Source organism: Meleagris gallopavo, chromosome 1 (assembly GCF_905368555.1).
Source record: "Meleagris gallopavo chromosome 1, MGAL_WU_HG_1.1, whole genome shotgun sequence".
NCBI classification, from domain to species: Eukaryota; Metazoa; Chordata; class Aves; order Galliformes; family Phasianidae; genus Meleagris; species Meleagris gallopavo.
Window position 1 is genome coordinate 135,502,146 of NC_139404.1, and position 22,486 is coordinate 135,524,631.

At 37.6% G+C, this 22,486-nt stretch overlaps 1 protein-coding gene across 7 annotated transcripts in view; it reads right to left on the bottom strand.

Moving 5' to 3' along the window:
• Positions 1-5,768: 5,768 nt before the first annotated feature.
• ATP11A (ATPase phospholipid transporting 11A) overlaps positions 5,769-22,486 on the bottom strand; it is a 117,239-nt gene continuing 100,521 nt past the window's right edge. For 3 of the 7 annotated variants that reach the window (XM_085215311.1, XM_085215304.1, XM_019610020.3), the window contains exons 26-29: positions 18,012-18,077; positions 17,551-17,654; positions 16,642-16,807; positions 5,769-9,933 (exon numbers count right to left, since the gene is read on the bottom strand). In XM_085215311.1, the coding sequence (XP_085071437.1) occupies positions 9,676-9,933; positions 16,642-16,807; positions 17,551-17,654; positions 18,012-18,077 (594 nt within the window). In that variant the 3' untranslated portion in view covers positions 5,769-9,675. Of the gene's footprint in view, positions 9,934-11,726; positions 11,817-11,887; positions 12,003-14,605; positions 14,695-16,641; positions 16,808-17,550; positions 17,655-18,011; positions 18,078-22,486 lie in introns of all 7 variants that reach the window. The other 4 variants (XM_085215342.1, XM_085215320.1, XM_085215326.1 and 1 more) reach the window with 4 other exon arrangements.

Below are 22,486 nucleotides of genomic sequence, written 5' to 3' on the forward strand. Positions count from 1 at the left end.
ATCCAGCCTCAACTTTAATCTCCCCAGGGATGGGGCATCCACCACCTCACAGTGCCAGAGTTGTTCAGACACTCAGCTCCCAGTTAATTCCTGCTTATGAGGGAAGGAGAGGAGTGGAAAAGTTCCTGGGACTAGGAACATGGTGTGCTTTGGGCTGCAGTGTGGAAAGAAGGGATTTCTAAGTCATGCATACTGCTGGTTGTTATGTGGGGAACACAAACTGTGGATCAGGGCTTGGGACCATGTGTCATGAAACAGCTGAAACAGACTGATAGTTAGAGAAAGAAGATGTTAGGGCTGGAAAACATGAAATTTCTTTAAAAAAAAAGGTAGTAAAGAATAACACGTTAGTTTTGATTACGTCCAGTGTGGAAGTAGAGCATAAATGAATTTGCAGCCCATGAACCCTATTATAATTATAGAGTCATAGAATCATAGAATGGCCTGGATTGAAAAGGACCACAATGATGATCCAGTTTCAACCCCCTGCTATGTGCAGGGTCACCAACCACCAGACCAGGCTGCCCAGAGCCACATCCAGCCTGGCCTTGAATGCCTCCAGGGATGGGGCATCCACAACCTCCTTGGGCAACCTGTTCCAGTGCGTCACTGCCCTCTGAGTGAAAAACTTCCTCCTAATATCTAACCTAAACCACCTCTGTCTCAGTTTAAAACCATTCCCTCTTGTCCTATCACTATCCACCCTCGTAAAGAACCGTTCCCCCTCTTGTTCATATGCTCCCTCCAAGTACTGGAAGGCCACCATGAGGTCTCCCTGGAGCCTTCTCTTCTCCAAGTTAAACAAGTCCAGTTCCCTCAAGAGCAGTGTAATGTGACAGTGAGATGAAATACATGTGGAATGACAGCGTAAAAGATGGATTACAGGCAAATGCTGAAAAAATTGGCAGTTATCACATCAACAGGTCAGTGCGTATGAGTGAACTCTGTGTATAAGATAAACTTTTTTTCATGCTACTATAACAAATTCCTAGCCAACATATTTAATACTGAACCTGTAGTGCTCGCACATAGACAATAAGAAAAAAGATGAGTGACAAGAGTATCCTGGGATAGTGCCCAGCAGCATTGCTTGGGGCTTTTTGCACAACATCCACTTTCCTCCTTAAACCAGTAGAACTCCAACCACACTGCCTGAGCTCAATAGCTGAATATAAAACTGTTAGGATAAATCAGAATTGTTAATTGTGCTCCTCTGGGAAAAGCAAGGGGGGGCGCAAATCTTTGTAGTCAAGAAGTTGATAAAGGTGGTTAAATTTGAAACTTACAAAAAGCATAAGTATCATTTGCTGGTCTGCAATAGCAACAACTCTTGAGTTCCTATGTGTGAGGGGGAGATTTCACGGATGAACAGATGAGTTGCCAGCAAAATTAAGATATTCTCACAGCTTTTTGTATTTTAGCGTTCATGCAAATTTGGAAATAAAGAATTGGCAGATGGTTCTCATGAACTGCATCTGGAAATAAAAGATGCCAAAGTTGACTGCATGAGTAATATTTGGATAGGCTAAGGAGGGTGGCACGTTGCCAAAAGCTTTCTGAAGGCTGTCATCACGACTGATGCGGAGCAAGAACAGCATGAGGGAAATGTATCTTTCAGATACGGATATTAATTTCTTTGGGGTGTGTGTGTGGCAGAATCTAAATATCCATTGCCTTTCCATGTTACCATCAAGTCCCTGGGTAAGCATGAAAAATGACACTTCCTTTTGTCTTACAAATACTGCCCATCTTAAAGAATTTCTCTCTGGAGACCCTCAGACAGGGGAATCACCAGGTAATTTGTCAGTCAAGCAAAATTCTAGGATATAGGTAGTTTGCAGTAAATTTAGTGGGTTAAAAATTCATTTTTTCCCCAATATCTTCAACTCACAACTTTTTATGGTGAAAGCAATTGAAAAAGTCTCATCAGATCATGTATCCTTTCTGAGCAACAAGCGTAAATGGATGTGAAACCAGGATTTGTAATAGAGGTTCATTATGCTGGAGAGGCTGTGAAGAGAGAGCAGGTGGGGAAAGGAACCTCCCTTCTCAGTGCTGTGTGTGGGGTGTTTGTGTTTTCTGGATAGAAGTGAGCAGGGCAATAACCAGTGGTGGTGACTGTACCACATCAGGCCTTCTGCTCTGCCTGTTCAATGAGCTGGGAGGTAGCACAAATAAAGATCTTTCTCATTATCCTGTGTTGGACTGTGCTTACTCACCTAAGGAAGGAATGGTTTCCTTCTTGAGAAGGAAAACGAGGAGTGCTGAAAAAGACTTCCAGGGGAAAGAATAATAAGTATATTAAAGAGGTCAGCATCAAAATGATATCTTTTAACTACTACTCCTCAGTAGTTTCTGATGAGTGTATGCATGCACTGTAATCTATAAAGTTTATATGTGTCCAGATGGAGTTACAGATATGAGGAAACATGTAAATGCAGATTTACACTCCTAAAACTAAGGAATGAGCAAATATTCCTAGCCATGTTTCATATTGTATACTCTGGGTCCTATAATTTTGTAGTGTTACAGCACACAGATCAGATCAACGTGGGAAATTAGCCACCACAGCATTACCTAAGCATTGGCATTGATTAATTGTGTTGCTGTAGTAGTAGCCCAGGAAGACCTACTCAGGGAGAAGGAAATGGAAGGAGAGATGCTAGTAGTAGAGACTGAAAAGAACTTTATGAACAGCGATGGGATGTGCCCAAAGATCATTAGTATGGGGATCTCTGCATACTTTAGGCCCAAAAGTTATTTCCAACAGATACAGTATTTATAGATAAGCAGCAAATTATAAATCACAGGTAGATCACTACTATCTAAGAGTTCAGCTGTCTTGGATTCAGACTTCTTGTTATCTGCAGAAATGTTCTGGCCATGCACTATGGTGGATGCAAATATAGTTTCTGTGCAGCTGCTCTGGTAAGTATTCAGTGAGGTGAGAGGGTATCAGCTAGCTGGGCATTTCCTACAACCAGACAGCAGCCTAGGGCCGCCAAGGAAGGTGGATTCATAGAATCATAGAATCACTCAGGTTGGAAAAGACCTTAAAGATCATCGAGTCCAACCACAACCTAACCATACTACCCTAACTCTAACAACCCTCCGCTAAATCATGTCCCTGAGCACCACATCCAAATGGTTTTTAAACACATCCAGGGATGGTGACTCAACCACCTCCCTGGGGAGCCTATTCCAGTGCTTCACAACCCTTTCTGTAAAGAAGTGTTTCCTGATAGCCAACCTAAGCCTCTCCTGGGGCATGATTATTGGCTTTGGGCTTACTGAGAGGTCAGAGGGGACCCACTGGGCTGCAGTATCATCTACAATGGAAGGATCTACAGCTTTTTTTCCATCTGGACAAGTCCCCTTAAGTACAATGATGCGCAAACATTCAGTGCAGTTGTTTTACAAACCACAAACACCTCTGTTCCTTTGGGTCAAACTAATTCACTTTCTAAGAAGAGTCACTTTAAAGCCAAGTGCATCTCTATTGTTACTGAGCTGTATCTCTCCATCGGTGAGATGAAGTCTCACTTCAGTCTTGTTTATATTCCCTGACTAGGCAAGGTTTCTCCTTCTGAACTCTAATTCTATTAGAAGGGAACACAATCCTTCTTCATAGCTGGAAATACGCAGATAGAGTTCAACCTAATTAATGCTGACAACTTCCACTAGCCATGCATTTATAATCTGCATAGAACTGGAGAAAAATATCTGTGGAAGAATATTACTGCGATAGGGTTGGAAGCATATCTTTCAGTGGTGGTACATGGATCGAGACTTATCTTCCTTCTTTTCTAAAGCTCAGCATCTATTAGCTTGCAAGATCAGATTAGATTTCAGATTAGGCACCGGTTTTGACATTAGCATTTCAGTGTCAAGCATCTTTTCAAAATACATTTAAAATCTCAAGGTAAGGGTTGTTATGTTTTTTGGACAACTATTAGGATTGCTTTGCTTAGTAGGAGCTCTCAAGAAGCATATCCTGTTTTTCACCCATGAAGCGATGGATGAGACTGGGTGTTAACAGCTCTCCTTGACACAACCTGACGAGTGGCCCCACAAACCAAAGAGGACGCTGCATCGTATGTATTTTTAAAAGCTTAACGTGCCAGATTTTTTTTAATCGAAATGAATAATAGAAAACAACAACAACAAACCTTTTGGTGGTTGAAAATTGAATACTACTCCTATTTGTCTCCCGTAACTGGAAAATAAAGACTTCAGTTATTAAAACTCACCACCATTACTTTACTGCAGACTCACCATTAAAGAAAATAACTTGAATGACTTGACTTTGCTTTAGCATTTGAATGAAATTAAAATGAAAGGACCTGTAAGGATACGTAATGGAAACACACAGAAACAAAGCTTTATTAGAACGCTGAAAAATCATTTTTAACTTCCTGTTGAGTATCAGCTGAGGAAATCAGAATGCGTATAAAGGGAAAACATGGAATTTCATTCTGTCTCCAACCTATTTCAATTAATATCAAAACTGACCTCTTGAAATAGTTTATAGAGCAGCATTGTATATATTGCAGGAAAAAAAGTAGTCTCTTTATAGAAGAAACAGCTTTCAATTAATTTACGATTTAACTTACTAGAAAAGGGTAATTTAAAGAGCTCAAGGAAAACATGGTATTCAATCTAAAATTAATAATGAGAAATCACTGCCTTTCTGCCCTTTTATCCTTTAAACAATTTAAGATTTTTACATTTCTACAAAATAGAAAGTTGCCTACTTACAAGGTAACTTCTTCCTTGTGCTACTGTGTTCTTCCTGAAATCCACATGCATCACATTCCTCTTTCAAATTTTTATCTAATTCCAATTTGTGCATTTTTTAGTTCATTACACGAAGAAAGGGGAAAACATCTTCCAGATTCACCTTTTTCCCCTCAAGCCACCTCCACTACAAGCTCATTCAGTAGAAAACCCAAAATGATGAACAAAAGGGATACAGTAGGTAAATAGGCTAGCATTATTCAGATAAATAGTTGTTACAAGCAGAAATCTGTTACTCTAACGTTTTTATTATGGGAACAGAAAAGTCAATACACAGAATGCCTAAGCATTCTATGCAGCCTCATCAAGAATCACAGAATGGCTTGGGTTGGAAGGGACCTCAAGGATCATCAAGTTTCAACCCCCTGCCACAGGCAGGGCTGCCAGCTACTGGATCAGACTGAAGAAAGAGGGAGGCACCTCACCTAGCGCTCTCACCTGCTTTGTGAAAGCTCTCTGGGGTAGCTTCAGGTTGATGGTGTCAAGACATTTGTTGGCATGCTCTGTAACGATGTCCAAAGTACAGGATGTCCCATTGTACCACCAAACAAAAGAAAATGATAAACATTTGTGCAATCAGCCTGCTTTGTAAGAACACTGCTGCCAAGTCAGATGGCGAAGCACACTGGCTTTGCCTTTAATTCCATTTCTTTAAACTGATGACAATGCAGAGAAAGGTAAACTAGCTCTGGGTACCCAGGCCAGCAAGACTGCAAGGAAGTACAGATCCTCTTACGTGCAGCTTTAGTAGCTTAGATTGTAAAGAACTTTAGCACTAATCCAATCAATGTGGGAAGAATGAAGCCCTCCAGGGCTGGTACAGATTTGGATCAGCTTCGCAGCACCGCTCACATCATTCACCTTTGGGTCTTCTTTGAATGTTCCGCTTGCTTTTTTAACTGGCTGCAATGCTCTCTGAGAGCAGATGTGACTACAAGCATATTCAGCAGCAGAATCAAACACTCAATCCATTTTCTGTTCTCTACTTACATTTTATTACAGACTAATATGAAATCATTTCATATTCATACTCGGTTTTAATTACTCGTGAGCAAACTTAAACCAGTTCTGACCGTTTATATTTATTGCAAGCAGATCCATGTCTCCTGCTCATATGTTCTACGTACGGATCCAAAACGTGACTGAATATAAACAAGTTATATTTGGTTATCTACAGAAATTAAAGTTAAAAATAGCACTGAAAAGAAACTTTACATTAACGTATTCACACACTGACTCTTCAAATCAAATAAATGAAGTGGTATAGGATAATCTAAACATTAGATTTGAAGGCTGATTTATTTTCAAATAAATGCACCTATAATTGTACAATAAAAATAAGTGTTAGTATTTGGTGCCGGTGACTACAGACATCTTTAATGTTTAATGCACAGATAACTACTCCCAGCCCCCGGGCAGCACTTCCGCAGATTCTACTTTACATTCAGTCATGGAAGGACATTTAAAACAGAGTGCGTACGTAGCACAGAACTTGTTAGAGATGATGCATATTAAAATCGTGTGAATTCTCATAAGGTGAAAAATTAAAGCTTCATCAATGGATTTTTAGATTATTCTGCAAAGTAGAATCGCGTACTTTTTAACTTTCGCAATACTTCCACAAATTTCCATTAAAGCTTTTTTAACAGAGACAGTAGCATGAGCACAATGACCCCACTGGCTTCCAAAAAGAAAAGTAGTGCAGAGCTCAATTCGGCTATCTTTTTCCTTTTGTATTTGCAAGCCAGTTGGGACAAGACAGGCTAATGCAAGCAAGAAAGTAAACTGTAAGCTTTTATATTAAGTGGCTGAACAAACTATTACTGTACAGTGTAAAACCAAAAAGATCCACATCTTTTGCCACGAGCCACTGCAGGAATATACGAACTTCAGTGGCTGAAAAGCTTGAAATACTTTCTAAGTCTTCAGATACATTTGGTTAGCGCTTACCAGTTTCAAGACATTTATAGAAGCAGTTATGGAGACATTATGCTGTTAAAGCTGCAACGATTTAAACAAGGCGAGTTAGGAATTATATAGATTTTTATACTTTTCCCCATTCTTACAATATATAGAAACCAGTCTCCTTTCAGTGCCCCATCCATAATAAAACATTCTAATTCATTTTGATCTAACTTCTAAGTTTTCATCTTGGTATGACCTGGTCGGTTTACAGATTAACTCCAAGTTGCCACCTGCTGCAGTGGGCTAAGTTTGCATGGCAATAGTAACAGAAACAAAAACCTATCAAGTGAAATGTTGATGTTCTATGGGTTTTCCACCAAATGGTCTATTTTAATAAACAGTACCGACTTTTAAAGGTAAAAGTATTGCTAAATCAAAGCAGAGATTTCCACTTAAATTCAAGCATTTTTCCTCCTCCAAAAATGACACATTCAACTAAAATTTCCCAAACACTTAAAGAGGTGTTTCAGCATGAATAATATTGTAAATATTCTAAGTGCTGGTCTACACTACGTTTGCAATGAACTGCTTTGTTAACAGGCTGAACGGGAATGCAGCACTTTCAAAATCATCGAGCAAAAATCTCCTTATTTAAGGCTAAAAGACGGAACTCAAGAAGTAAAAAAGCAGGAGGGTTTACAGAATAGAAAAGCTAGCAGTAACAGTACAGCACAGAAAGGGTATCGTTCTAATTGCCAGCAAATCATTAATGGTTTGGGTGACACTGACAGAGCAACTGACCTATATTTCTAATTTAACATTCATTAGAATTTTAACATTCAGCCACAACTCCACTCTAAGCTAAATTTAAGTGGCCAAAACTCATAAGTATAAAAAAAGCCTTCAAAACATATATACTTAAAAAAAATAGAAATGGTGTGTTAACAAATGTATGCGTAAAACAGATTTATAAATAGCTACAGTATGAAAAATATTTCAGTGCAAAGGCAATTTTAAGATTTCTAAAAAATACATTACAAATAATTTGTTAACTACACACAAGAAATTTGTCACTGCTACTGGTATAAAATTTATACGCATAATAACTTTCTTTAAAAAATATATACACCAGTGTTTTATGTAGGGGATGGTTTGAACTGACCAACATTCAAGTATGCAATGGCATATATATGTACACACTCCCACACTCATATACATGTTTATGTATTTCAAAATGTTTCTGCTATGAGGACATTCTTTGAAACACAAATGCTACATGTTAAATGGTAAAGATACCTTCATTTGCGGTGCTCACCATCAGCCTTTTATAATTCTTCCCTTTTCTTTGGTATAAGGAAAATTTCACTGCTGACTTTACAATCTGTTTGTCCCAGGGAATATTCAATATTTCACTACTTGTTGAACAGGAAAGTCACTCGGAATTTTGTGTGAAACATTTCCTACCGAGTTGATTTTTCATTTACTCAAAAGTAGATTATTAAGTAAACCATTTTGTCTCTATGGGAAGTCATTTTTCTCCACCACTCATGTTCATTAAACACACAACTAATGTTTTGCTCACGCCTTCCAATAAAGCTCTGATTCCAAATATTTTGTTTTCACACTGCAACGCATTTTTAGTTAATATCCTCCCAGAAGTATTTAAAGACTGTGGTTATTAAAAAGTTAAAAACACCAGGCTAAACTAGACTGAAATTGGACTATTCCTTCAGGTAGTTTTGTACCCCAAAATAAAACACTGGACTAAAGAAACAAGACAAGGACACAGCTAATAGTTGAATAGTGCAAGGTAACATAAACGTAGCAGAGAAAATAGAAGTAAAAGTTGGCTGTCATACTTGAAGTAATAGAAACAGAATCTTTGCAGTCAAACTAATTTCTATTATAATTGTGTTTCAGCTGTTAGTAATAGCTGTGTGCCACCTACTGGTTTGCTCGCAAAAGTTAACAGTTGGGTATTCCTTGCTTTGTAATGCGTCTCCTCAGCCAATTAGATCTTATCACTAAAAAAAAAAAAAAACCCTAAACAAATAAAAAGTCAAATCTAAAAGGATTACTCCAGATAATAAAAGACGCTTATTTGGAAAAATAGCCTTTTTTTGAGGGGGAAAAAAACCAAACCAAAAAGGTTCTCTGTATAAAACTTACTACTATACTTACTACTATGCATACTTTAAAAGCATGGGAACACTGCGTACCTGCATCCTTGATGAATTCACGAAGACACTGGAGGCAAAATGCTTACATTCAATTTTTCTGTAGATATCAACGCTGATGATACCTACTGAACAGCCAACTTGACTTCATATAGTGTGCATGTACTCTACACAAGGATCATTTTGCCTGTTTTTCTACAGGGGAGTACTAACTGAAAACCATACGAGGCCCTGATTTGGCCACTTACAAGGAAGTGAACATTAGAGAGTGTTTCTTGAAAGCAGATTTGCACAGAGGAAACACCAGTTTGTTCTATAGAGAAAGCAAAGAAAGAAAAAGGATAGAGGAAAATCAGAAACAGCACTTAGCAATACGCTTTAGGAAACTTTCATCGGAGATAACTGAGGTCATCGCTTCTGGCTGAAAATTAAAACTGTTGATCTCAGAATGTAGGTCACTGACTGAAACTATACACTTCAAGTAACAAAATGACTAAAGATGACAGAAACAATAAATGCACAAGAATCTTGACACAGGAAGATGAGTAAATTTTAGTGCTACCAGTCTCACAGTACCAGACTGTGCGGATTGTTCATTGCCCCAGTAGTTCAAAACATAGAAGGAGGCCTATCGGCCTGGAAGGTTTCATACTTCTAGCTCTTGATCCTGTTTGTCTGAGCATTACCTCAGACAGCAAAAGCCACATATAGTTTGATGTATTTCTGTGACATGTTTGTTTCCTAAAAAAAGAAATAAACAAAGGTACAGTTTTTAAAGGCTTGAATTGGTGTTCTGTCATACAGACGTTTCCAAACCTGACCCACTGTAGCGGTAGCCTGCACTGGAACGACAATGCTTATTTGAGTAGCCAAAGACAGATGGAAGCACTGAATAATCAATGCCTCTCCAGTGCGTAAACATTGTTTTTTTAGAACGAGAATGAGACCTTCTTGCTGGGGAATTGCTGCAGTCATTGCTCCTGTATCTTGGGCTTTTGAGGCAGGCAAGAGGTGTGAATTCCGAGATGTGGTCCCGACAGTGCCTTGATGCATTCTGTTGAGAAAAAGAAAAACAAGTAAATAGGTGATTTCAGAGCTAAAAGCCTAATCTTGCATTCTGTCTGCCTTTCACTAAATCATCACTTTGGCTATTTGCTTCATGTGAAGGTAAAATCCCTCTCTGAACGTGACTGGTTGTATATCAAGACCTAAAGAATTAGGTGCAATTTTACATATAATCTCTAAGCCTGATAATGGGCTCTCTAGAGAAGAGATGAAGACACAGAGGACTGTTTTCAAGTTGATTTTTTGTTGTTCTTTTTTTTAAATCTTGTTTATAATTCACTGTGCAATCTCTTTTTGTACCTCTTTTTATCTCAGAACTTTTTTTAGTCAGGAATTCTTAGGGGGAATTTGAAGATAGAACAGACTCAACTACTTTGCTCTGTACTTCCAAAGAGAGGGAATTCTTTACAGTTGGTTTGAGCCAATAGATACGATTTCCAGAGGTTTTTAGTGCATTTGTTTTGTACTTCTAAGCAATGCCAGGCTTTGGAATTGCTCAGGTTTAGCATAAAGTACCTGTAGGCAACCGCAACAGCAGGTCTATCTTAGTCTAATTGTCCATTAAAGTTTATCTATGCCATGCAATCATCCCACATGTGGCAGAATTGGCACCTCAACTCAGGAAATACTCAGGACCATGCTATTACCATGGTACATGACAAGACCCTGGAATGAGTGAACAGACTAGGAGGAAGGCAGCACAGCACTTTCCCCAGTGAGATTATCTTATCTCCTCATGAAATGTACTTTTAATTTCCAGACATAGGGCTATGGAGGTTATATGACCATGTTTAAGATACTAATGCATTCTAACCATGATTTGGACAAGCGTTATCAATGATTCTCTCCATGAGTACTATTTAAGCCAGTTAATACTCTACTCTTGATCATGGATTTCCTCTTTCCCTGTTGACATTAACACAGTAGTAAGAGGGACAAAATCCCAAAATAATAATGTAGCTTACGGAAGTTTGCCTACTTTCAATGCCAATCACAAGCTTGAACTGCTACGCTAACATAACCAAAAGTATGTAGAAAGCTCCCTTAAAGCAGTTTCTCTCAGAAGAGTGTCAGTGAACTGTAGCAAACTGCTCACTAGCAGCGAGGCCTGGATTCTTTTAAACACCTATAGACCAAATACTAACATTAATACAGAAAAATTTAGGGAAACAGATAATAGAGCAGCTAACTTTCTTCTGGAAATGTCAGTGGGCAATGCAGTCCTACGCTGTATAACTTCTTTTTCTTATTCCTCCAGCTACAAAGTGAAGCATTTTTGTTACTCTTTCTAAAAATAAAATGGTATTTTTTCTTCACATAAAAAGTTGGGTTTCAATACGCCAGGACTGACACTACTTCAGAAAGCTGGGGTTTTCTACTGCTAATTGTTCACAGCAGTGACTAAAGACAGTAGATACTGGCAGATGCACAGCCCCAGATGCACAACCCCTGACCTACGGTCCTACTCACAAATAAATCAACTCCTTTTGTATGACAATCTCTCTGTTTTACTGTCTGCATTTGGTCTATGCATGTATCCAAAAACATGCATAGACCAAGAGATAAACTGCTGATGCGTGAGACTTCTGACTTCATGTATTTGACACCGCAGAGTAATGCGAGTACACCCTGCTGTAATAACTGCTGTTCTTACAAAACAGATGTAAAACAACACCTATTTGTAACACCATGTATTAACTGGACTTTAATATGGGTATATCCACTCACACAGACACATTGTTCTCCTCACATGACTAAGTGTCTGAGACAAAAAGAGCTTACCTGTGACATAGAACATCTTTTGCAACAACTAGGCTCTCCAAACAAAACATAATTATTTTGTATCAGTATTGATGAAATACAGGAAAAACTCTGGAGGAAACAGTTGATTTGTAAATAGTACAGTTCACCAATAGAAATCCATCCAAACTGGCAACACGTACAGTACTGTTACCTAGCTTTGATCTAATTATGGCTCGAAGCTGAAAGAGTTCCTTCAAGAAGTGGCCCATCGCTGTTCACCAGTGCATTTAGGGCTGTTTTATGTCTCATACTCTTCTGCAAGGATGAGGAAAAACAGTGAGACTTGCTGAACACAGGAGGGAAATATGAATGAATTGTACCATTTGGTACAAGTGTAACTATTGTAGCAGGGCCCCATAAAGTGACAGATTTTCTGATAGGTTTAAAATGGAAAGTTTATCCAGAGTATAACAAAGTTTCTATTTCTTGATCCTGAAGTCCAATTGTTTGAGCCATACAATTCAATTTCAAACCGTTAAAAATACTTAATTACTCTCATTTAAAGTATTTAAAACGTTTAAACCCAGTACCATGGGCTCCCTGCTGACAATAACATATACTCAATAGAAGATCTCCCCTTGATATGATGCCATGTGTCTGCACATGGAGCAGTGCCCTGTAGGGCATCAGCAGCCCCGCTGGCCCAGTATTTCTTCCCTAGGGAATCTCTCCCAGCCAGTCTAGGCACTCCAAATTAAGGAGTGGATGTTCTGCTTCTTCCAAGAGCTACTGGAGCACTGCAGGGAGCGCTACACAGAAGGTGATGGTCAGCGTTGACAAAGGCTTACAACCTAGTCATTACCACCTGCTGAAAGGAGGCAAGGCAGTTATCTTGTATGGGATTCAAATATTTCAACAGCAGGATCATTTCTTTGTTTTCTGTAGAAGAGCCCAACACGTAACAAAGGCAACAGCTGGCCTCTTTAAGAGGACCATGCTGTTTTGTGTGCAACAGCAGCCAAGCCCAGTGAGGAACAGAAAGATGGTGAGTCCACAGAAAGGCTTCCCCAGGCAAAAGCAGGGTGGTGGGAGCAGTAAAGGGCAGAGATTCCACGCTGAGCCTGATGGGCTGATCTGATGACTGAAGTGAAAGCAAAGTATAAAAATCATCAATCAGAAGCAAAAGGAAAAAGAAAAATATTTCTTAAAAAGGGATGAAAACGTAGAAGTTATTTACAGCTCACAACCAAAAAGCCTGGTATTTCAGCTAGAAATACTTGGGAGTACAGAAACATTGTCCATCAAAGTGACAGTTTAAAATGAAAATAATTCAAAGTGAAGTTATATTTTCCATAACAAAACTGCTTAGCTTCTCTTCTCAATGAGAGAATGAAGAAAAAAGAAATATCATCGATTAATGTAAGTAGGATATTAAAAAAGCCCTATTGCCTCTTCAAAGGTAAGGCTGAACGAAACATTACAGCAGCGTATTTTCCAGTTGAAGAACAAAATTCAGCTTGTTTCATTGAGCCAAATACTCACTGCAACTAAGTGTGACAGACATGAGCAAGTTGTGATTTAAATTACCAAAGACAACCGATTCCTCCAAAGCTTTTGCAGAGTTAATGTTTGAGCACAAGAAAGTCAACAGGTTGTGTATATGCACATATATACACACATACATATATGGACATATATGTATGCATATATACATGTATACATACATGAATGTATACCTGCATATATAAATGAAAAGATCTTTCCGAGAACCCAGAACTAGATTGGGAGTGTTTAAAAAACCTTGAATGGTGACGATGGTAAGCAATGACCTACCACACTCTGGAGTGACACCCAAGTAATAGAATAGGTAAGAAAGACAAGAATTGCTTCAAAGGCTGCGTGCCATCTGATTGTCTGAGCAGAACTAAGTTAGTAACCTGCAAGGCGACTGCTAGCCCTGTGTTAGTCTTGCCAACTGTTCCAGAAGCCCTTTATCGAAAAGTTTGTAGAGTTTATAGGAATACAGTAAGTTTAAAAATAGTATTAGTTTCAAACTCACTTCAAACCAATCCAAAAGATCTTAAAAGCCAGTTTTAGTCAAAATTCGCAATAGTGAAAACAACTTTGTATATCTTCCCTGTGACTTCTACAACTACAGTCATTTTTATTGACTATAAGTTTTGAAGGAAGAAGGAAGATGTATTTTTCACCTTAATCTGTTAAAAATTAAGGACATAAAATCTGTAATGGAAACCAAACCAAGAGCTTCGTAGTATTAAGTTAAAAGGAGCTTTCTTGAAGACTGCAGTGAAGCCACGATTTATCCGCTTTTCTTCTACTTTTGTATTAAATTATATCTCATAGACTTCAGAATCTTGAGCTATTTTCTTTTTAGAAAGAAGCACAGATTTGAAAATGTCTGCTAGAAATAACTTAGTGCAAAAAAGTTGCATTTTCAGCAGAGTGGATATTTTAATAAATTTGAAAGACTGCTAAAAGGGCTTCCAGTACCAGCTTTCCCATATCAGACTAGGATGTTAGCATATTTAGAATTATTACTCTACATGGCAATTATTCCTCTTGGTGATTTACAATGCAAGCAAGACATGCATTCGCTGATAGAAACACAAAAGATTAAAATGGGGTCTAAAAATCTTAGATTCTTGAGTCTGTATTTTGTAGAATTCAGTAACAAAGTGACAAAAATGATGGTGAGAGTGACAGATTATGACAATGACTCATAGAATCCTCACGATAAATAAACAGAAATGGGAAAAAATTACGAATATTTTGCAGAGTACAGTTGATGTGAATCAGAAATGGAGATAATGAGTACAGTAAATAACTTCTGATGACAAACTTTTTACTGTCCTTCGAATGAAATGGCCAAGCATGCAGAAAGGCAGAAAAAAAGTCACCTTTTGTTCCATTAGAAACTTAGACTGCTTGAAGTCTGAGAAAGCATAAAGATGGTGGACTGCTCAACAGAAAGGCACTGATGTTTAGTCTGATTTTCCCAGGAGATTGTAGGAGGTAACCGTGCACATCATTTATATTTAAAGCAAGGCAGCAGTTATTTAGACAAAGCAGATTGGAAAACAGGAGGAACAAAGAGAGGGAAGAAGAAACACAAGGGATATATCTGGTTAAAAGTCAAAAATTTTGTTCTAAATATTAAAAAAAGAATATTGTCAGTGTTAGCCCAAAGTTTGCCTTGAAATCAATTCATTTTCCAGTACTAGTATATGATGTTGGTGAAATTCCTTTATTTAGGGCTGTGTATTTGCATTAACCCAGCCTCATTCTCTCTCTTTAGACTTCAATTAAGTATGCAGAACCTACACCAAAACCAACTTCTTCCACAAATAGCATATACGACAGAGAGATCTGTTAAAGATATTGAAACAGAAATGCTAAATGCTGATCTCCCTAGAAATACTTCTTTGCTTTCTGCTTTCTTTCCCGCCCTCCTGAGGTGAGGCATTTTTACACCAAGGTATATTCAAGGAATAGAAAACAATGGCAAGTGGGTTTACTTTTCAGGTGTAAGAAGAATTTTTTACCTTTGCCAAAAGGGGAATTTTACATTCCTTGGAAATTCCTTTATTCATTACCTCTAAACGTGAAGTCTCCAATAAACATTAAATGTCATCTGGTCCCTACACATATACTCACTAATAACTCATTAGTTTAATCTAATGATGGCAGCTGATGTGCTGAAAAGAGTGAGGGCAATAACATTCACTATGAGGTTCAAAACCTCTATTGTTCTTCACCTTCTAACATATGTAACATGTGAATGTTTATTGGGGTCAAAAATACAGCCAAAATCTTTGGTTAGGGTTGGTCTGATGCCCTCAGAATAACACCATGTTTACAACAGAAGCTGGCTTCTCTATAAGTCTCAGCAGAGCAGGCCTGCATTTACACAACAATTTCTGCTTTTGGGCTTGGAAGAAAGGTGACAATAGATTTAAAAATACTTTTCTCATTGGCACAGCAAAGCACACGTATATAGAAATAATGAATCACATAGATAAAATGTAAGTTGATATATAAAAGAGGGAAAAATGTTTAATAAAGTAGGTTTCAATACACTTGTTTGTTTTGCAACAGGCCTTACTTCAGTATTAAATAGTTTGTAGATATTCTACAGATAATGTAACATGAATGTCGGCATGAATTCATGACATATTCCCTATCAACATACTATATATTCATCATGTTTATTGTAAGTGTATGAATTACAGGTTTATTCAACAACAAACACATACATAGTTGTGGAGTTTGTTGATACAGAACTGTAACTGCTTGTGCAAACCCTACTTTAAAGGGAGCTTCAACATTATGGCATGCTCCCTTCCTACAGGTTCTGAACATAGTTTATTTTAGCTGCTTTTCCATTTTAGATAACTACACTCAGCTTGCATAGTAAATGCTAAAACGCCTGTATTAGAGTTTCCTTAATGAACTAAAATTCAACTACAGATATATTTCCTTGCTTTAAAATATAATTACCTCAACTGAGGGGTATGGGCAGTACCTGTGAATATAATTCCATGATAGCAGCAATAACTGCTGTACAGGCTGATATAAGTGTCTCTTGCCTATGCTAACTGAGATCCCAAGCTCCTTACTCTTCTTATTTCCTCAAATCGAGAATCATGTTGAACCATATAGCTATCTCCCACCATCCTTATCAACTGATTTCCCACTGGCTGCTGATATTGGAACATATGAATCAACCACAGCATTCAAGTATTTACCACCCTATAAAATGGTATGCAGCTTCTTTCAGCATGCTGGCTGGTGAAAGAAGTGATTGGTATACAAAACCAATGATATACACAAAGATGGGGAAGCTCTATTCAAATCTTATCTCTAAACTTGAGAGAGATCTAATTATTAGAAACTTGTGACATCAAAAACTAATTACACAGAAAAATATTTTTACCTGGATTCTTTCTGTTGCTGTAGGCCACAACTGTCTGCATAAGACCTTCTTGAGAACATCTGGAAGAAGGCTAACAGTTATGAGAAGAATTATACCCAGCCATGCAGGACCACTAGACAGCATTTGCATGAACACATAATACATCCTCTGATAATTGAGAAAAGGCCTGGCAAGAAAAAAAGGTTAGATAGATATTACACTTCAATACACATCAAACAGAAAAGACTGGCACTGTTAAACATAAAAGTTACAAAAGTGATAAAATACTGAATGTTTAACTTCCCAGTTTGTTGGGATTTATCCATGCCAGTATTCCCAAAAGGACATCTAAACATTCACTGACTACAGAGTTGCTTTCCTATTGCCTATCAGGGTGTAGGAAGTATCAGGCTGTCCTCTCTCCCAAGCTGCCCCTCCCTTGCAAAGATAAAAAAAAAAGTCTGATCTCATATACAGGACTCCTGATGGTCCGCACAACTTCAGTGTTAGTTCCACTCCCTGGCTCCAGCATAGACTGCTACAGCTACCTCCCTCAAGACAAGCTGCTATGCAGGTGGCTGACCCCCAGGCAACACAGACTTGACCTACTCTGTGAAATTTTACCTCAGATAGACAACCTCAGCTACACGAACAAACCCTTGAACTATTTTGACGGAGACAGTTTTACTGGCAGTCTCAGGTCTGATATTCTTCTCCTCATACTATAATATTTTTAAAAGCTTTACAGTGAAAGAAGAGCTGAGCATTCTGTAATTATGATTACTGATGCATTTAAAATGTGACTGCAGTTGGGAGTTCTGCAATATATAAAAGCTAAATTGAGTTCTTTGTGGGGGAAAACATGAAATGTATGACACGCTTATGTTTCTGAAATAACATTTGCAGTGCAATTTATATTAGGATTCATACCAAATAATTCCTCCCCAGAGCAGAGAAAAGACAATATAGAACAGCAGTGATCCCCAGATCATGAAGTGATTTATCCACGTCCAATAGTGTGTATCTAGTGCAAGCTGAAAAGAACAATACATTATATTGTGTTACTACTATTTAGAAGCAACAGAATATTCCATAAAAGTCAAACTAAAATGACACCTTTTGAAAAAAAGGTAAGAATTCTACACAGAATTAGCTGGAAAAAGTTGTTGTTTTTTTTTTTGTTTTGTTTTGTTTTGTTTTGTTTTTTTCCCAAATTTTGGGTGCAGTTAAGAAGCCGTAGATTGCAAAAAACTAATTAATTATTAATTAATTAACTATTTAAACTAATACCCTACAATGTATGATTGTACAGAGAAAGTGATATTAGCAAGCAGCAATGAGAAAACAAGCTCTAAGAAAGTTTCAGTGGATAAAATTACAGCATATCTTACCTTCAGTGTAACCGTAAATACAAGCACAGTGAACACCAGTGTTCCAAAGGTCCAGTTTCCAAACATCTAAAAAGAAATGGCCCGAGGCAATTATAATAGGTAGTATCTTCCATTGCTTCATGAACTGTCCAGAATAAATGTCTTAAAGCTATGTCTTACTATTACAAAGATACCAAGAATTGACAATTAAGCATCACTGAATTCTTAGATGATCTATCCACTCAAAATTTTTCTATTTTCTTGCCCTCATATATACATACTTCACACTGTATGGGATTTGCCCAAATGTGCTGAAAGAGCTGGCCCATGTGATTGCAAGGCTACTGTTCATCATCCACGAAAAATCCCTGTGACAGGGGGAGGCAAATGAATACTGGATAAGGGCCCCAAAGCCCATCTTTAACAAGAGGGCAAGAAGAGAATCTGGGACATTACATGCTAGCCAGGATCACCTTGATCCCTGTAAAGATAATGTATTGTTAGATTCCATCCTATGTATGTAAAGTACAAAAATAAAAACAAAATAATAAATAAATAAAAAAAAAAATCGTGAATATTCAGCATGATTTACCATGAACAAATCACACCTGATCAACCTGACTGTGAAAAAATGACTGGGCAGACAGTTAGTTGGAGAGCAGTAAGAGTGAAAGTTTGTGAAGCTGTACGAACAGAAAACTGGCTGGACAACCAGACTCAAAAGAGATGTCAGTAGCAGTATGAAGTAACTGGAGGCTAGTTATTGGTGAAGTTCTTCAGGAGTTGTCACAGAGACCAAAACTGTTTAACTTCATGAACAGTCTGAGCAATGGAGCAGAACATACCCTCAACAAATTTGTAAATGATATCCAATTGAAAAGCAACTGATACATCTGAAAGCGGGGATTCTATTCAGATGAACCTCAACTGTTTGATGAAATGGGCTGACCAATCTCAAAAAGTTCAGCAAATGCAGGATTCTGCACCAGGAACAGAAGAATTCTATGCACCAATGTACACTGAGGCCAACTGCCTAGAAAGCAACTTTACTGGAAAGGACTTAAGAGACTTAGTTGGGGTGAGTAAGTTGAACCTGAGTTGAGTGTGCTGTTGCAGAGGTAAAGGTCAACCTCATAAAATATTAACAAGGATGCTATTAGCAGGTAAAGGGAAGTGATTCTTCCTGTCTACTCAGGACATAACTGTCCTGTCTTAAGTAACAAGAAAAGTCCTGCTTAGTTATTAGGAGAAATGTTTTCAGCATGAAGGCAGAAAAACATGAGAACAGCCTGCCCAGGAAGATTATGACATCTCCATCCTGAGGGATATTCAAAACTTGAAAAAGAATGGACAAGACCTTTAGCAACTTGATTCTATTTAGCACCTCATAAAGTAGGGAGCCAAACTGGATCACCTCTGGGTCCCTTCCCACCTACATTATTATATATGAGCTCACTCTACAACAGATGACAGGAGATCCATATGGCAAACAATCATACAAATGTCCTGCCTTGGGAAAAACTCTGAATGGACATCACAGCCAGCCATACGACAGAAATCTGTAGGAAACTTGGCTGAGAAGATCTGATCCAGTGAGAACAAAAAATTGTTTAAAAAATAAACACACAACGACCTAAACATTCATTATCCTGAACAACCATTTAATTACTTCAAAATTACTGAATGTGTAACCAAGTGTACAGAGCAGAAAACTTTCAGTATTTTGAACTGAGTTTTACTAAGATATCTAACACAATGTTTTAGTAGGGTCATGTCCATGCTACATAATTATGTGAGCCCTAAAATTGTATGTGTAGCTAATACCAGGCAGGAATCTGGTTTCAGGAAACTGAAATTATGCCAACATTTACTGGTTTTCTCTTGCAGTTAAACTTTACAGTACTCTCATGCTGTATCTGGCATCTCTTGGAGTGCATAGCGTCAGTCTAAGTTTCTGCACACTGAACAGATGTGTCCATATTTCCAGTAAAAGCTGGTAGATGAGGAAAATAACAGGAAAGCCTTCCTCGTCTCTGCTCATCAGTCCAACAAGGGAAGCACTGGGCTACAACCTAACACCTCATCTATCCACATTTTTGGCTAAGGAAATGAGGCCATAGCACAGAGATAGCAGATACCTACAATCTGCTAATTCGGCACAAAGGAAAAGTAAGCAGAGCAATATGGGAAAGAATGAGCCCCCAAAATGACAGAATTTTCAGCACTGAATATATCTCAAGATACTATTTGTGACTTCAGGTTGTCAGTCATTCTTTTGTAAGTCTGTTTGTTAACGTGCAGTTTATTAACAAATACTGTGTGTGCTCTGCTCCCAGCCTATCCAAGATCCCCCCTCCTTCTGCAATTGCATGTTGTATCTTCCACATTCCACTTCATCACTCATTTCCCTTCCTGTTTCTTTTTTTCCATTCTGTTAATCCCTTTAACATAGTTTCTCCTACCTATCTCTGAACCCAAGTTAACAATTATATTTAAACCCATCTACATCAAACGACAAGACGAAAAAAAAATCACACAGCAAATATTTTTATACAAATAAAACTAAGATGACATTCATAATTTGCAATCACTGCTACAGTTGCTACAATTGCCTTCTTTTCTTCTTTCTTTCCCTGTGTAGTTGGCCTCTGACTATACGGTTTTGCAACACCGGCAATGCCATATCCAAATTGGAAGTTCATACGAAAAGTATCGTCACAAACTAATAAAGAGATAAATCTTTGGCATCTTAGTTTTGTTTACCGGGAAACAACCGAGGCACACATTTATGGAGTCCATTTCAGTGATTGAAAGTATACTTTTCAGTATTCTAGCAGCATTACTGTACAGAATGCAAACAATTTCAAACACACTTTTATTGAGAAACATTCTAAGGGAATGATGTTTGGAAGTAAACTCAGGAGTATTTAAATTTTACTGTGATACTGGGGGCAATTGAAGTAAAAGACATGAGCTTTTTACTAGCTTTGCAAAAATGCTGTAATTCATTTTTGGAGGGAAAGAAGACTTAATTTCTTTTTTTGTTTCAGAAACCATTTTAACACTTTGGAATCTAACTTGAATCATCTGGTATCACTTACGATATTAATGTTTTCTGCTCTTTTTATTCTCTTTCATACTTACTTCCTTTGCCAGTTTCATAATAAGACATTATTGCAGTAAACATTTCAAATCTTCCAGTGTTGTACTGACATCTTCCAGACGTGAGCACAATTTAAATACTTGGAAATAACCATCAACTAGCATTCATGTATGTATGAACTCACATTGCACCTCTGACTCTTACTGAACACTACAATTCTGGAGCCTTTAAATGTAAAACTACAGCTGAAAATCTGTACATTTTATGCATTCAAACAAGCATGCTGAATGGTATCAAATTGTCTAATCCACTCTGACACTCAGGAGTCAGAAACTCTCATCAAGCAAATCATTGGCAAATCATTTTACCATCAAATGAACGTGGGTATCTAATTCTAGACACACACACTGAAAATTTGCAATTAAGTGTTGATGCTTCTTCACTGAGAAGAACTTGATTTAGTACACACAACAGAATAGATTAAAATTACAAGAATAAACTCTACCAGAACATTTGGAATAAAAATCACATACAAAATTTTGTAAACGTGAGAAGTCTAATTTTCAGGACTATAGATGTGAGCTGATACAGATTTGAACAACCAAGTGAACATAATGGGATCAAAAAAAGAAGTGCTGCAGGGTACAGCTATGCCTAATGGAAAGCCATCCAGTCCTTACAAGAGCTGCCTTCCTTAGCAGATGTTCTCCCACTCACTGACAAATGCCACAAAGATGATATTTTATGGAATTTAAATATTGCTTTCCAAGCAAATGTGTATGTCATACATAGGCAACAAAATTGTGCTGCTTATCTTCTCTCTCACATTGAGGGTCTTTTCTAAAACTGTTCAAACATTCTATAGCATAAACCGTAATAAATTTTCTATAGCAGAGAGTCAGCAACAAAATATAGGCTACAGAAAAATATAGAACAAAATAACAAAATGCAAGGAAGCAAAAAGCCTGCTTATTTTTCAAAGTTCTTGGCTTTCCACTATGTCTTGTATACTTAAATACACCTTGTACTGTACAGAATTATTATGTATTTTAAATACTTGTAAGGTAGTGATAAAAAGAGCATTTCTATTTAAGTAATACTGTAAAAGTTATAAGAAATAGTTAACTGCTCTTTAATTAACAGTTTAATTAAAGAACAGTGAAAGAAATGGATATCACGACAAATCCACAATAGTCTTACCATGTGAGTGTTGGTTGTCATTAGCTGAGGATAGGAAGAGAAGCAAGTAGCAAAAAGAAAAAAAAAAAGCACACAAATAAAATAGACCAACATATCAATGGGTAAAATAAATAAAATGCAAAAAGGTTCCTAGAACTTGAATTCATGTGACAGCAAAGCATATACAGAGAGATTATTTTAAATTGCCATTACG